At 46.3% G+C, this 15,523-nt stretch overlaps 1 protein-coding gene across 1 annotated transcript; it reads right to left on the reverse strand.

Annotated features, from left to right (window-relative positions):
* Window positions 1-2,312: 2,312 nt before the first annotated feature.
* Window positions 2,313-15,181, reverse strand: LOC127215251 (S-adenosylmethionine decarboxylase proenzyme). Its single transcript, XM_051175635.1, has 8 exons — window positions 14,726-15,181; window positions 7,634-7,720; window positions 6,592-6,718; window positions 6,079-6,181; window positions 4,492-4,534; window positions 3,562-3,799; window positions 3,322-3,477; window positions 2,313-2,879 (listed from the first exon to the last, which is right to left on the reverse strand). Exons 1-8 carry the CDS (start codon window positions 14,833-14,835, stop codon window positions 2,739-2,741), a joined length of 1,005 nt encoding a protein of 334 aa, XP_051031592.1. The 5' UTR covers window positions 14,836-15,181; the 3' UTR covers window positions 2,313-2,738.
* Window positions 15,182-15,523: the final 342 nt, after the last annotated feature.

Below are 15,523 nucleotides of genomic sequence, written 5' to 3' on the forward strand. Positions count from 1 at the left end.
GGGGTGTGCGTGTGCACTCCCACACCCTTAAATCTTTAGATTCTTTTAAGGAAAAGGTGACATCGTATCTCTTTCTTTTGGTTCTTAGAGATAGGGTTTCTCTGTAGAACAGTTCCGGCTGTCCTTGAACTAGCTCTGTAGATCAGGCTGGCCTCGAACTCACAGAGATCTACCTACCTCTGCCTCCCTAGTGCTGGAATTAAAGGTATGAGCCACCACTACCCAACTGTTTTTCTTTCTTCAAGACAGGTCTTATTATATAGTTCTAGCTTGCCTGAAAAATCACTATGTAGACCAGAATGGGTTTGAACTCACAAGGATCCACCTACCCCTGCCTCCTGAAGGTGCTGGGATTGAAGGAGTAGGAGCCCATTCTGGGCTTTTTCTAGCTATTGAGAATTTCTTCCAGGAGTGGGGTAGAATGGTGTTGATGGGTGTGACTTACACCTAGTCTAGAATGCTACCACAGTCCACGTTGTCCAATTGTCGAGCTCACTCTGCATGTAGTGAGGGGTTACTGACCGATCTTCATTTGTTTGTGGTTCCCTGGGGGGGTCTCATCCTTGTAACTCTTGTCTACTAGATGTCAAGAGTATATCTAGTCATTAGCTCATCTTCGGGATTAACAGTCTGAGCTAGGGGTCATGAAATGCCCAGATGGCAGCCTGCTCATTGCCAGGCAAGTACGCATCTACCTTGTCTTTGAGGCTCCCCACGTGGGTGTTGGTGGGGTCTTTAGGAGCATCTGGGGTCTGCCCTTCAGGCCCTGGCCCTGGGACTTTTTCCAATACTGTCCCACAAATGGGTGGCGTTCCTTTCCGGTGTTCAATGATCTCCAGCTATTGTGAGCATGTTGTACAGCTCCATGTCCTTGCTGCACCCCACTCTCTTCTCAGTGTTGGATAGTTGTTTCCATTTAGACTGCATTTATGATCGACTGATTTTACATGTATGCACGTTCTGCCTGCATGTATATACAATAGTTGCATGCCTGGTGCCTGCAGAGACCAAAGGAGGGCATAGGCTCACCAGGAACTGGAGTCGCAGTAGACTGTGACCTGCCATGCAGGGGCTGAGACTCAAACCTAGGTCTTGTGCTCTTAGCTATGGAATCATCTCTCCATTCCCCTGCGATTGCACTGAAACTCAGCAGCTAACACTCTGAAAACCCGAACGCCTTGAGCCTGTCCTGCTCCTAGTGTTCTGTATATCCTCCTGCGTGCATTTATTTTATTATTGTTTGAGACAGGGTTTCTCTGTGGCTTTGGAGGCTGCCCTGGAACTAGCTCTGTAGACCAGGCTGGCTTCCAAACTTGAGAGATCTGCTTCTCCAGTGCTGGGGTAAAGCTTTTTAAACAGGGTCTATCTAGTCTTGGAGGGCACTATGTAGGCCAGGCCGGCCTCAAACGCACAGTCCTGTTAAGGCTCATTTTACTGTCTGTCCTAAGACTTTTGAGTAGAGCAGGTACCACTGTGTACTACTTGCTTTTGGAGGACATGCTAGCTCTCCCTCCAGTCTGTTGCTAGTTCACTGCATAGTACTGAGGTCTGTTTCTTTAGGGCGTGTTTTCATGAATTGAAGGGAGGTCACACTTTGTCAAAATCGAGATTAGGAGGAATCATAATACTGGTAGACTTTTGTCTTAAACCAGGCTTTGGACCTCCTGGAGCTGGGGCGTTACAAACCACCTTAGGTGCTGGGACTCTGGTTCACTCACCCTCTTGGTTTTAATCAATATACAGGAACCAGAATTAAAACCTGTCACATGCTGCCTCAGTGTGTTCACAGCACACCTGATTTATTTACTGCTACTTTATGCTAAGCATACAACCTCTAATCTTTCATCTAACTACTCTAGCACCTTCCAAACCCTCTTTAACTCAGCTCGCTTCATTTTTTGTTAAGTGCGTTTCCTTCCTCTTAAGTCAGTCTTTTTAGTGCCACAGCCTGTTATGCTGGGACTAAAGGCGTGCGCCACCACAGCCTGCCCAGCCATTGTTTCAATGATGGTTTCCCCTACAGACTGAGTGCCAGAGCATTTTTATTCCCTATGCATTCATACTTGACACTATGGCCAGCATTTACTGCACACTTAATAGAAGAAATGTCCTGCGAGGAGGGGCGCACACGGCTGCCTTGTAGGACAGCTTATGGAAGTCGGTCTTGAAGACAAACTCATCAGGCTTGGCAGCCAGATCACTGGGACAGGATCCGAGCTCCAGCCACATCTCTCCCACTTCTCACAGCAAGACAGCGGGTGGGACAGACATTCAACCAACAGCACTTATTTGTCCAGGAGAATAGAAGCAATTTAATAGAACAGTCGCAGATGGTCAGCTGAGACCAGCATCTAATGAGGACGAAAGCCTTGTCTGTGGGGGATTTTGGACGATGCCTGCAGAAATATTACACTGTGCATAAACCAAATCGAATCATTGTCACAAGTGTCGTAAAGATTCACACAGTCAACATTCTTCTCTACATGCACTTCAATTCCACAGCAAGAGTGGCACAGGACACCTAAACACAGAAGACAGCATTCATGCAAGATATCTAACTCCTTGATATAATAATGCATACACTTCAAAATGATTACACTATCATTACACCTAGGGCTTTCTGCAACTACAAGGTGGTGGCCATGGAGAACCCGCACCCCAGTATCAACATCTAGAAAGCAGCCACCACCTCCTGTGTGTCTTCTCTTTTTGCGTTTTTTCTTCTTCATTTTTCTTAATCAACTCTGCTGCTGTTGCTGCTTCTTAGCAAAACTGGTAAAAACAAAATTGTAATCATTGAACATAGCACTCTGGCAATCAAGACGTTTAAAACCTTCAATCTTCTGGGGTGAAGAAAGCACTGTGCGACATTTAGAACTCTGGGGAAAAATGGAAACAAACATTAGTACTTCCAGTCCAAACAGTAAGGACATGATGACTGTCTTATTTGTATGACTACTGTGGATGTGCCCTTGTGCACGCATGCTCTGAGGCCAGGCATGGGTTGTAGATTCTTTGGTGTGTTTTGAGTCAGCTGCTGTTGCCAACAGGGAGCACCAGTATAACAGTAGCTTGCTAACAGGTGTTATGCAGAACAAAAACTGCTGAAAATTACCTAAGTACGTAAGGTTTCTCTGCCTACAATAGCCCCTGTGAATGGCGCCGTTACTAACCAGGCGCAGCTGTCACCCGGCGGTTCCCATTATCCCCTTTAATTTGAGGCTCTGTTACTCCTGGCTGGGAAGTGCTTGTCTAGCATGTGCAATACCATGGATACAGTTCCTAATATGGTAAAAGAAAACAAAACAGAAGTCAAATTACCTGATTAACAAACAAGGTGGTCACAAATTTTCCTGGCTTGAAGACTTCCACAACCTTCCTGATCAGATCATCATAGGAGGTCTGACTTAGGTTTGTTTCAAAGCTAACATAAGAGAATTCTGGTTCTGGAGTGATGTGAATAGTCCAATATGTTCCCTTCGAGAAAAGTTTTATTGTCATTAGCAAGAGAAAGGAAAAAAACAAATGAAAAAGTAACTATTGGAGAGTCTAGTTACTTACATCCGATTTCATTCCATTCATTGAGTAGCCACAAGGATTGAACAGTGTGGCATCAATGACAGAACCTGGTATCAGGTCACGAATTCCACTCTCACGAGTGACATCCTTTGCAGTAACACCGTCTTTCATGTAGAACTGGTCCATAACTGCTGGGTCAAGCTCACTCATCAGAATTTCCAGGGTTTGGTCTGGCTGATTGATTACTCGGCTCTCTGGGAAATCCAAAGTATACAAGTACCTATAAAGAAGTAAAACATAACAGAGCTGACAGTTTAGAAGAAACCTTACACGATTCTTTTAAGAACCCCCATGCCCAGCACTTGGGAGACAAAAAAGTGGGTGGGGTCTCTGAGGATTCAAGACCAGCATGGTCTACAGATCCAAGTTCCAGAACTACCAGGGATACACAGGGAAACCCTGTCTCAAAACATCAAAAGAAGAAGTCCATAAGCCCTCGCACAATGGCCATGCTGTGTAGTTAGCCTGCATATGATCAAGCCAGTCAACATTCTAGCCTGGAGTGGTGGGGGCTGGACAGGATCACTGGCCCACACAACCATGAGTCCCAAACATTAACAGAAAACCCAGGGACAACTGATAGCTTCTGAGGAAATAATAGTCAGTTTTCTTCAAGGGTTCTAGGTGGTTGAACAACTCCAGAGGATAGCGGCCAAGCACCCAGGAATGCAGATAAGGCAGTGAATCCACACACTCCTTCTACCTCCAAACCACACCTCCCATCCTCCCCTTTTTATTTTGTCTTACTATATATGCTGCCTCTGCTGCCTTGTTCCTCTTACCTCAGCCTCCAGAGTAGCTAGGATTAATAAGCATGGGCTGGCAGGTCTAGCTTAAAACAATACTGCTGCTGCCTCAAAAAACCCATACATGGGCAACAAAACAAAAAAACAAACAAAAAAAATTACATACCAACAGTCAGAATTCATACGCCCCATACAATATGCTGCTCCATCTGTGAGGAAAGAAAATACTTTAAAAAAAAATCCACAGAATACGACAGTTCATTATCAGCCACTCAGTAAACAGTGTTATTGCCACCTATTAAAACACCATCAGTGAGCAGGGTGTTGGTGATGCACCCCACCTTTAATCCCAGCACTCGGGAGGCAGGCAGGCAGCGAGTTTGTGAGTTTGAGGCCAGCCTGGTCTACAGAGCAAGTTCCAGGACAGGCTCCAAAGCAATACAGAGAAACTGTGTTGAAAAACCAACCAACCAAACAACCCCACACCATCAGTGAAGGGAAATAAAATCAAAGTGGGTGAATTCTAAGGAGGAAAAGTCTTCTCCTTAGGTCTCCTGTTTAAAGGTTTGCTGCATATGTGAGTTTGCTGGCACACACAGTACTGTGTGCCCACAGGTCAGACCCACCACAGTGTGGGCACCAGGAACCAAACCCAGGCCCCTACAAGAGCTCACTTCACCCTGTCCTTCCCCTTTGCTCTGAAACACATTTTTTTCCTTGTCCAACACGGACATTCTTATTTGTAGATGGACCTAAATTGTTGAGAATACACAGTTCACCTTCACACAACTCCCACAGGACAGAGAACTGGATACTTTTTTTATTCTTCTAATTAATATAAGCCGTTTTACTTACATACCCTCCCCAAACTGTTTCAAGAGCTGCCTTAGCACAGTAAACCAACTTGGAAATGACACGTGTAGTACTTGAGGTCATAAATTATTGTCAAATGTCTGAAGTCTTTTTATTTCTTCAAGTGTTCAAGATCAAATTTAGGGCCTCACACACTTGTTAAGTGTGCATTCACCACCATGTGAGCTACACACACCTTACCCCTCACATTTTCACCTTTAGACTCATTCCTGTAAGTTGTTTTGCGACGTCACTAAGCTATCTTAGAGATAGAGCCACCTATGTCATTTCTGAGACACTGGCCTCAAGTCTGCAGAACAGGTTAGGCCATGAGCGGCAGAATCAATCTAAAGTCTCTGCTTTACAAACTCCCACCACCACAGCTGGCTGGTTTGCTCTTATAAATAAATGCAGGTACTGGAGAGCAATTCTGCACCCTTGTGTAACAAGCAACTTACAACTGTGCACTCTCCAGCTGCAGTTTTGAAGCAAGCTCTCGTTATCTGGCCCAGACTGGCCTTGAATCTTTGGGCTCAGGAGCTCCTTCAGTCCACTTAGTAACTAGGACTACACTACAGGCACATGCCACATTGCCTTGCTTCCCGGGACATTCTGTCCATCTTACCAGCACTAACATTATGTTTGTAAGTGTACAATACAACTTAAATTTGTCTGAAATCTTTATACTATCCAGGTAAACAGAAAAACAAAAACAATGACAACACACAACAACAACAAACCAATCTACCCCTAAAATGGTTGTGTCCCTACCTTGAGTGAGTTCCAGGACAGCTAGGGCTGTTACACAGAGAAACTCTGTCTCGGAAAAAACCAAAACCAACCAACCAACCAAACAGGAAAAAATAAAGGACAAGAATTACTATGTTCTATTTCTACTTACTTGGGAAAATTGCATTAAGAAACTCAATTTCTTCCTGGAAATTCCGGTGTGGGTACCCTTGGTGAGAAGGCTTCATGAAATTCTTACGAGAATAAAAGAAGCTCTTAAAGAGAGAGAGAGAGAGAGATCTTTTAAGATGTGTTTTTAACCTACACACATAGAAAAGACAGCAAAAAAACTTTACAAACGTTTCAAGTTGCAATTGTGAATGAAGCACACAAATGAGCTACCAGAATGATACGAATATGTACATTTTCGCTACTGCAACGTTCTTTCTAAGCTGGAATGCAGAATAAAATAAATATAGTGTCTATTAATGGGGTCAGAAGCACAGACCAAGTACATCTGACTAGCATATGTGGAAGCCTTGAGTTCAGGCCCAACCACAGGCGCAAAGAAACCAAAATCCCAAGATTTTAATGACAGCCCTTTCTTTGACGTAAAATATGTAAATCCAGGCAAACAGAAGCCACTATCACCAATCAGTTTTGAACAGTGTCCGAGAGCACTTACTTGAATCGAGTCAAACCCACTGTAATCCCGAGCAAGCTTCAAGAGGGGAACCAGTGCTTTCAGTAAGAGGGTGGTACCACATGTCTTCAAAATGAAACGTCTCTTGGAGACAAACATGCTACTCTCACTGTAAGAGAAGAGCACAAGGGCATCACCTCAGCGTGTGCCACTGAGACTGCACTCATCAGCATCACGTACTTATCCACCGAAACCTAACAGTCCACAACAAACCAGAACTAGAAAAAACGTTAGTCATCCTCACATCTCCTGATGTTTACTCTCCTCTCTCTAAACACACATACACAATTACTGGTTAGGGTCTCAACACGTGGGAGTACATGCATTACCCCTGAGATTATGTGACCTTGCTTAAATACATTCCTAGTCTAATTTTCTTTTTTTCTTTAGAGTAAATAGTATTCACATTCATTCTTATGCCTGGATACAATACAGCAGCCTAGCCAAGTAATGGCTGGTATATATGTACTAACCACTATTTACTAAATAAGTAACTTTACCTTCTCTTGGACACCACTGCCCTTGTAGTTTTGTACATCATTATATAATTGGCACGGCGCACAGTAAGCATTTTGACAAACTTTTGTATATGCCAAACAGACTTGGTTAAAAAAAATCAGATATTACATTATTTAATGTAAGGCCCAAGGACCACAGTATAAGCCAAGCATTCCGAGCATTTATTGGTTAAAGCAACCTTGTACCCAATTTTAAAAGGTTAATGGCCTTTATATACTAATACAACAACTCGATGTAATGAAGCAAAATTTCGTACCTTGTCAGAAATTGGGGCAGAGGGGGTGGGGTGGGTATTAGAATACAATGTTTTTCTTTCATCCAACAGACACTGCTGTTAACTATGTGGAAAACATGGCAATTGTCACTAAGAGCAGCTAGGCAAGGCCTAAGAAATCCTATCTACAAACAAGACAATCACACTTCCTACCACATTCATAAAACAGGAAAACAGACTCTGGAGAGAAGGGTGGTTTTTCACAAAGGTGGATGATCTCTTAGGACTCACCTGAGTACATAAGCTTCCTGTTTGTCAGTCTTCGTCACACTTATGATTGAGCATTGCACATCCTTCAAAAGGACATCCCACTCCGATCTGTTATTCAACAAAACCCACAATTAACAACAGCACGATTTCTACCAGACTTTACGACTTTACTCTTTGTCCTCCATTGTTAAGAGATGGAACCGTGAAAGGCAAGCACTCTACCACTGAGTTTTATTTCCAGTCTCTTAAGAAGACAGATTTTAAACAGACAATGAGACAGCATTTATTTCGGTGTTTCACTGGGTAGCCCTGACTAGCCTGGAACTCTCTACGTACACAGGCTGGCCCCCAACTCAGAAGTCTGCCTGCCTCTTATTACAGTGTGTCACCACACTGACCCACCCACCCCCTTTTAACTTAAAAAACTTACTTATTTTATGTGCATAGGCTATCCTGCCCGAATGTGTCTGCATACAACATGTGTATAGTTCCCAGAGGCCAAGAGAGGCCATCACATGGTTCTAAGCTGCCACAGCGGGGAATCCAACCTGTGTCTACCGGAACAGCAGCCATGGCTCTACCATGGAATCATCTCTCCAACCCTCCATTTACTCTCATAAGCAAAGAATATGTACTTTTTAAAAATCACAATCTTTTTTGTTTCAACTTGAGACAGGGTCTCTGTGCAGCCCTGTCTGTCCCAACTTGCTTTATAGACCAGGCTGGCTTTGAACTTGGAGATCAGTCTGCCTCTGCCTCCTAAATGCTGGGATTAAAGGTGTAAGCTGACACCCAGCTCTTTTAATTATTTAAAGTTACTTCCATAGCTGGGCATTGATGGCTCACACCTTTAATCCCAGCATTTGGGAGGCGGAGAGGCAGGTAGATCTCTGTGAGTTCAAGGCCAGCCTGGTCTACAAGACCTAGTTCCAGGATAGCCAAGGCACAGAGAGAGGAGAGAGAGAGAGAGAGAGAGAGAGAGAGAGAGAGAGAGAGAGAGAAAACACAAAACAGCCAACCAACCCACCCTACATACACATAGGACATCTTATTTGTTTTCATTAAGCTTCAATGATTTAATCATTTCTAATCATTAAACTAGTATGTGATCCTAATGGGTTGGCTTTGCTGGCTATTTGAATGCTATGCTTAAAATCTGTACTATCAAGACTTATAACAGACCAACTTGGCGAAACAGTTCATATAGACTAGTAATCTTGGTACAGGGTTAGGAATAAAGCACACACCTTCAACCATTATTACCACCTCCACTGAACTTCCTAAACAGATAAACACCTAACTCAGAAACGTCTTAGCCAACTATAAAGTCCTGTCATCTTCCTGCACGTGGATAGCAATAAAACCTCCCCTCTTAAAAAAAAAAAAAAAGTCAGCTAGCAGATAAAGGAGTACTTAAACTACCCAGTTCTGACTTTACTAGACAAAAATAACCATAGATGTTATTTATACAGGAACAGACTACTTACTGTAGGTCCCAATAAGGCATTATTTATAAAAGTAGGTATATAAATCTTTCCACAGAAATTCTTCTTGCCACATGATTTCTTTCTTTGAGCCTCTGGCTGTATGTACCTTCATAGCTACGACATTTCATTGCACGACAGAAAAAACCAGGGCTACTACTCTAAGCATCACTGCTAGTTGAGGAAGAAGCCTGCTGGATTGCTGAGATGGAGGAAGCAGTTACTTGGACCCCACCAATAGAACTGAGCTGTCCAGACAAGGCACCTGTGAATATGCTCACAGCATGCTTATTCATCACCCAGCAGTGCAGAGGCTAGAGCAGCTCTGCCCGGCCAGTCTCACATATACAAGACCCAATTCCAGCTCTCCTCAAAGTGAGCAGCTACTATGGAAACAGTATAGAACCCCACCCCAGCACATCCAGAAGAATACTAGACTCCCAGTATAACTTATAATAGCTTAAAAAAAAAAAAAAAGGGGGGGGGAGAAACTCCATCAAATGCAGGAATGGGGGCGCATTAACATTAAGCAGTCACACACTCTACCATTCCACCTAAGTCAGGAGGAGGGGCCGGGGAGATGGCTCAATGGGTAAGTACTGCCTACTCTCACAGGACTGGGCTGACTCCCAAACCCCACATGGAACGTTACAGACCTTCATTTTTGCTCCACATCATTACTATTTATCATTTTATACTGCATTAGGTATACATATGTTACAGACTATCTCTAAGAGACTTATTCTGCTGTGGTGATGTAGTTTATGACCTAATAAGCTTGTCTGGAGAAAAGTATGCAAGGCTAGCCACAGACACAGGGGTCAGGCAGTGGTGGTACACACCTTTAATCCCAGCACTGGTGAGCTCAGGGTCTCAGTCAGGTATTTGGCTTTCAGTCTGCAGCCAGATGAGGATTTGTGGAGCCCGATCACTTTCAGTCTGAGGTAAGACCTAGTGGCTGTCTGCTTTGCTTCACTGATTTTCAGCTTTAACCTCCATATTTGACTCTGGATATTTTATTATTTGTACTACATTTTGGATATGAGTGCCCAACATACATGCCTGGTGCCCGGCTTCACAAGCTAAAACCTACACAAGGAAACAACAGCACCAGGAGGCAGACAGAATGAAATCAGACCAAGAGGAGAGCTACACTCCAGTCACTAAAAGTTAGTAGAAACGATGGTACAGGGATTCTACGGTCAGATCTGAGAAAGGCAGCCAGAGATCGTAATCTACAAATCTGATTACATTACATATCACTTCCCAAGTAAAATGGCTGGTTTCAAAGTTCAGTTTACCAAGTCACTGTTTAAAATTCAACAGAAGCCACCAAATTAGCGAGCACACTGCTTGACTACAGTCTGTTTCTGAGGTCGTTCTTGTGTCAAAAGTAACCAAACACAGCAGTTATTATGACTGCTCACAACTGGCCCCCCTTCCAGTTCCAGGGGATCTGATGCTGCCTTCCGGCCTCCAAGGGCACCAAGCATCTAAACATAACTCATTATTTTCTCTGGTGCGACTTCAGTGTATGCATGCTTAAGATAGAGAGCTGGGGCAACAGTGTGACTCAGTGCACTATAGCACCCAAGTTTGTATTTGACCCACAGAGCCAAAAAATAGCGCAGTACAACACAGCAGTAGTTGGAGCAGGGAGCCACTCATCAAACTAAAGGGTTTCTGGCAATGCATTGTAAGTTGAGGGATTTAATGTGTACACCACCACCACACTTCAATACCGTATGACAGCAGTCAAATAAATAACAAGTGAGCTCAGAGCCGCTTAACAAAAAGGGGAGGGTGGAGGAGGAGATGGATCAGGAGTCAGGCCTGGTGGCACAACTTCAGTCCCAGCACTCAGTATGCAGAAACGGGAGGATTTCTGATAACCTTGACAATCCCTTCTTACCTCTACCAGCACCAAATTCAAGTGCACCCCCATAATAATAACCAAAGCCTATGCACGCCCATGGTCCCTGCACTTTAAATACTCTAAAAACCTTCACCAGAGAAACATTTTCCAGATTGAGATTAGCAAAGATTTTTAAAATAGGGTTTTAAAATAGTTATCAGGGAAAACTTTACCCAAACTAAACTTAATGTGTGCACCCTTGTAAGGGACACAAGCACGGTAGGCAGATGATAATTTAGGAGTGTGTCTGTCTTCCTTCACACAGGGTTTATTATTATTCAGCCCATCTCTTACCTGCCCCTGCCTCCCTTGGCATGGTTACAAGTACAAACTTAAAAAACAGACACAGGTTCTGTACTGGGTTAGAGGGATCAAGTTCAAGTCCTAGAACTTAGCCAACTGTGATGTGAGCGATCTACCTTGTCAGCCCTAGGTCTCTTGCCTACACTAACCCTATTAAGCCCCTGAAATCCTAAGGCCCCAGTCTCCCGACGGGATTACAGGTTAGTAGTAGGCTCAGCAAGTGGCACAAACCTCAAATCCCAGCAAGAAGACTGGCTGTAGCATACAAATAAGACACCACCTCAAAAATAAAACAAAATGAAAGAAAAAGATAAGTGAATCCAAAGTTCATGTTACTTCCTAAACAGCATCTCCAAAAAGATACAAGACTGAATTCAGTGGGTGGGGGATGGGGGGGTGGTGTCATCAGGGTCTGGGTCTCACTTTGCAGACCAGGCAAGTGGCAAGCTCATACAGATCCATGGCCTCTGTATTTAAGCCCCAGGATTATGGGGCATGTCACAACACCCACCAAATGTTATCATTATTGTGTATGTGTGCCTGGCATGCATACCACAATGTACTAGTGTCCATCAGAGGACAACTCTTGAGAAGTGTTTCTCTCCAACTTCATGTGAGATTCTAGGATAAAGAAATTCAGATTTCCCAGGCTTGCTCAGCAAATACCTTTGACAACTAAATTTTTGCAAGACTGAAATTTACAAACACAAAAAGATGTGTTTCATTCAGCAACACATCCTTATATGTGTGTCTATGTAGCCCCTGGCCACCCTGGATCTTGCCTTTGAAGACAAGTCTTCAATCTGCCTGCCTCTGCCTACAGGAACTCACTCTGTAGACCAGGCTGGCCTCAAACTCTGAGATCCACCTGCCTCTGCCTCCCAAGTCCTGGGATTCAAGGCGTGAGCCACCACCCCCTGACCCAGCAATGCATTCTTGAAAGGCTCTTCCTGCATCTTTGCAATCCATCCCTCCCTTTTAAGGCCTCCAGTCCACCACTGACCAGTTTTGTCTGATTAGTTTGCACCTGTTTTACAGAAATGAGATCTTACAGCATGTACGCTTGCCTGGCTTCTTTTCAGCATACTCATGTGGTATATATAAGTGGCTCATTTATTGTTGGGTAGCATCCTGCTGCATGATTGGTGTGCCACCAATCTCTAACCACCTCCCTTTAGTGAACTGTTTCCAGTTTGGAAGTTATCACAAAAATGCTATTAAAATTCAAGTCTTCATCTGAATATATATTTCCTGCTTTTGCTGGAAAGCAAAAATAGTCCAATTGGGTCTTTCTTAAAACTAGCAGGCCTGAGCTGGCATTGGTGGCAAGCGCCTTTAATCCCAGAGGCAGGCGGATCTCTAGTTCAGCCTGGTACACAGAGCTAGTTCTAGTACAGACTCCAAAGCAATACAGAGAAACCCTATCTCGGGGAGAAGAGAAAAAAAAAAAAAACCAAACATCGAATTGCTATGTTTTTAATACACAGCGTTTTATATCACTAATACTGTTTTCTTCCCCAGCTTCAGCCCGGGAGAACAGAAGCAAAAACTGTTAACACCTTCAAGTATTAGTTTATTTAATCTTATTACCCCATGGTTATTGTTTATTTCAGAAGTGATGCAGGGCTCCTACAAAAGACTCCTTGTTAAGACACTGCCTAGGTAGGTTTATCTACCACCTACTGCTTTACAGACACTTCTTTAAAAGCCTCATAGTGCATGACTTCATTTTTTAATCAGTCACTGAAAAAAATCATGAGCTTTCAGCGCTCTCGAACAAATTTCAGCTACTACTTAAGGCCAGCTGTAGAGTAGTGCTTATGAATGTGTGTTAAAAATCTACGAAGCATGTAAAAAGCACACTGATGCAGTAAAAATTTCAGTTGCTTGGTTGCTGTACACAAAGTAATTGAGGTTTTCAAGCACTTGGAAGTAGCTTGTTCTTTTAAAAAAGGCCTCCCCTCCACACTTTAAACAGGCACATAGAACGCTCACCCAAGTTTATTTGTATGGGTGTTGCCTACTTGTAGGCCTGTACTGCTCGTGTGCAATGCCCACAGAAGTCAGAAGAGGGCGTCAGGCCCCCCCCAACCAGAGTTAACAATATGGTTGTAGGATGCTACGTGGGTGCCGGCAATCAAATCCGGATCCTCCCGGAAGAGCATCTTATCCACTGAGCCATTTCTAGAGCCCCATTCTAAGTTGGGGAAAACAATCTTCTTTTTATTAAAGGTGTTACAGGTCATTTCAGGCTTTCGAATGTTTCTGTAATTTCCTAGCGCACCATTCAGTTCGTACCAAGACCTACGAAATAATCCCGACAGCACTAGCTTTCCCAGACGCCCATCACCACCACCAGTTTTCCATCTGTGGAAAGGGATCAGCTCCTCCGTGATCCTTGTGAAATTAACGTGAAAACATGTTAACAGAAAATGGCACACATGGCAGACGAGCCTTGGGAACAGACCACAAGGCCGCAGCTGCATCTCCCCTACCTACAATGGAAACCTCCGCAGCAACTGGTAGGAACTGCGTTTCCCAGTGTGCCCTAAAGTGTCTGCAGCACGTGGCCGCCGGGATTCGCTTCTCGCTTTTTGTCAGAAGACGGTTGCAACGCGCAACCAACATTCCTAAAACGCCCATTGGTCCACACCCTGGGGCCAGGCTCCCGAAGGGGCCCAGGAGCTCATTGGTCCGCCTCTCCAATGAACCGGACCACGCCGGTTCCTCCGCCACCCCAGCGCCCCGAGGATCGCGGCGGAGCCCGCGCGTCCCGGCCCCCAGCCGGTGCCGCCGCCGCCGGGTGCACGCATCCTCAGCACCAGCTGCACTCACTCGGGTGCGCGACTCGATTCTCCGCAGGGAACCCCCAACAGCTCCTCGCGCGACGCCGCGTGGGGCCGCCCGGTCCCTTCGCTCCAGGCTTAAGGCATTGAACAGATCCTCGGGCTGCCCGGCCGTCACCCGGCGGGAGCAGGCGAGCTCTGCTCCAGCCCCCGCGCTCCCCCGGACCTGCCCTCCGTAACAGGTTACACAACCCAAGGTCAGCAGACCGCCGGCCCCGGAGGGTCCCGGGGCGCTCCGCTGCAGGGCACGTCGGGCCCAGCACTGCGACACGGCCGCGCCCGCCCCACCCCGCCGCCCGAGGCCTGCTCGCAGCCCCCGCGGCCCAGGCCCGCCCAGCCCCGCGCCACACCTGCCGGGAGGCCCGAGCGCCCCCCGCCCGGGCCCCGCCACCCGCCGGCGGCGTCACCTGAGCACGCGGCCGCGCCGGCCTCCCTCCCCTCCCCCCCTCCCCCCCGGCGCGGGCGGCCCCGCAACGGCGGCGGGAGAAGCCGGTTCCCGCCCGCCGGCCCGGGCGGCCCCACCTGAGGCCGAGCCTGCAGGGTCGCAGGCGGCCCCGGCACCCACCTCGGGATGGTGCGAAGATCCCCAGATCCCTGGCTCGCGTCGGACTGCTGCCTGGAGAACCAGACCTCCAGCAGCTTCTCGGTGCCTTCGAAAAAATGTGCAGCTTCCATCACCGTGAGACTAGCGAACAACCAACAACCACAGAAAATCAACTAAAATTAAAATCTTCTCCCGCCGCTCCCGCCGCCGCTGCGGATTGTTCCAGCTGCGTTGCTAAACTTCAGCTTCCTTTTTTTTTTTTTTTTGCTATAATTTTTATATTAACTTTTTTTTTTAAAAAAAAGGACTAATAAAAAATCTTCCCGGCTATTTTCGTGAGCGAAAGTTGAACGTGAGTCTGTTGGAAATAGAGGCAGATACGGTTCAGTCTCTTGTAGTCCGCTGCTTTCCCGTTAGAGAGAGTTGAGCGAGCGCTAGCTAATGTCGCCGGCCATACTGTGTAAGCGAGGGCGCTGCGTGAGCGCACACCTTATATAAGGCGTCCTCCCCGCCGGCACAGGAAGTGACGCGCACGCCCCGCCCTCGGGCCTCATAGGGGCAGCTCCCTGTCAGTCAAACGTCGCCGAGCGCCGGTTGGCTGGCCGGCTGGCCGGCTGGCGGGCGGGCCTGCCGGGAGTGCAGGGGGCCCGCAGCTCGGTTGCAGATGGAGCTGCCGCTGTCCCTCGAGCGGGAGACCGCGCTCTTGGCCGGCCGGGGGGACTCGGGACGCTGCGGTTGCCTGTAGAGCTGGTGTGGGGGAGCCGCTCTTAGACGAGGCTGCCCCACGCTGCACACGGCTGGTTACCGCGAGCACGAGGG

This window comes from Phodopus roborovskii, unplaced genomic scaffold (assembly GCF_943737965.1).
Source record: "Phodopus roborovskii unplaced genomic scaffold, PHOROB, whole genome shotgun sequence".
Classification (NCBI taxonomy): domain Eukaryota; kingdom Metazoa; phylum Chordata; class Mammalia; order Rodentia; family Cricetidae; genus Phodopus; species Phodopus roborovskii.

Excerpts from the sequence above, each read along its gene's own strand:
- LOC127215251 (XM_051175635.1), bottom strand. The coding sequence starts at position 14,835 with ATGGAAGCTGCACATTTTTTCGAAGGCACCGAGAAGCTGCTGGAGGTC. Across the intron at positions 3,478-3,561 it reads TGAATGGAATGAAATCGGAT|GGAACATATTGGACTATTCA; the intron begins GTAAGTAACTAG and ends CTTTTCTCGAAG. Across the intron at positions 2,880-3,321 it reads CCACCTTGTTTGTTAATCAG|AGTTCTAAATGTCGCACAGT; the intron begins GTAATTTGACTT and ends ATTTTTCCCCAG.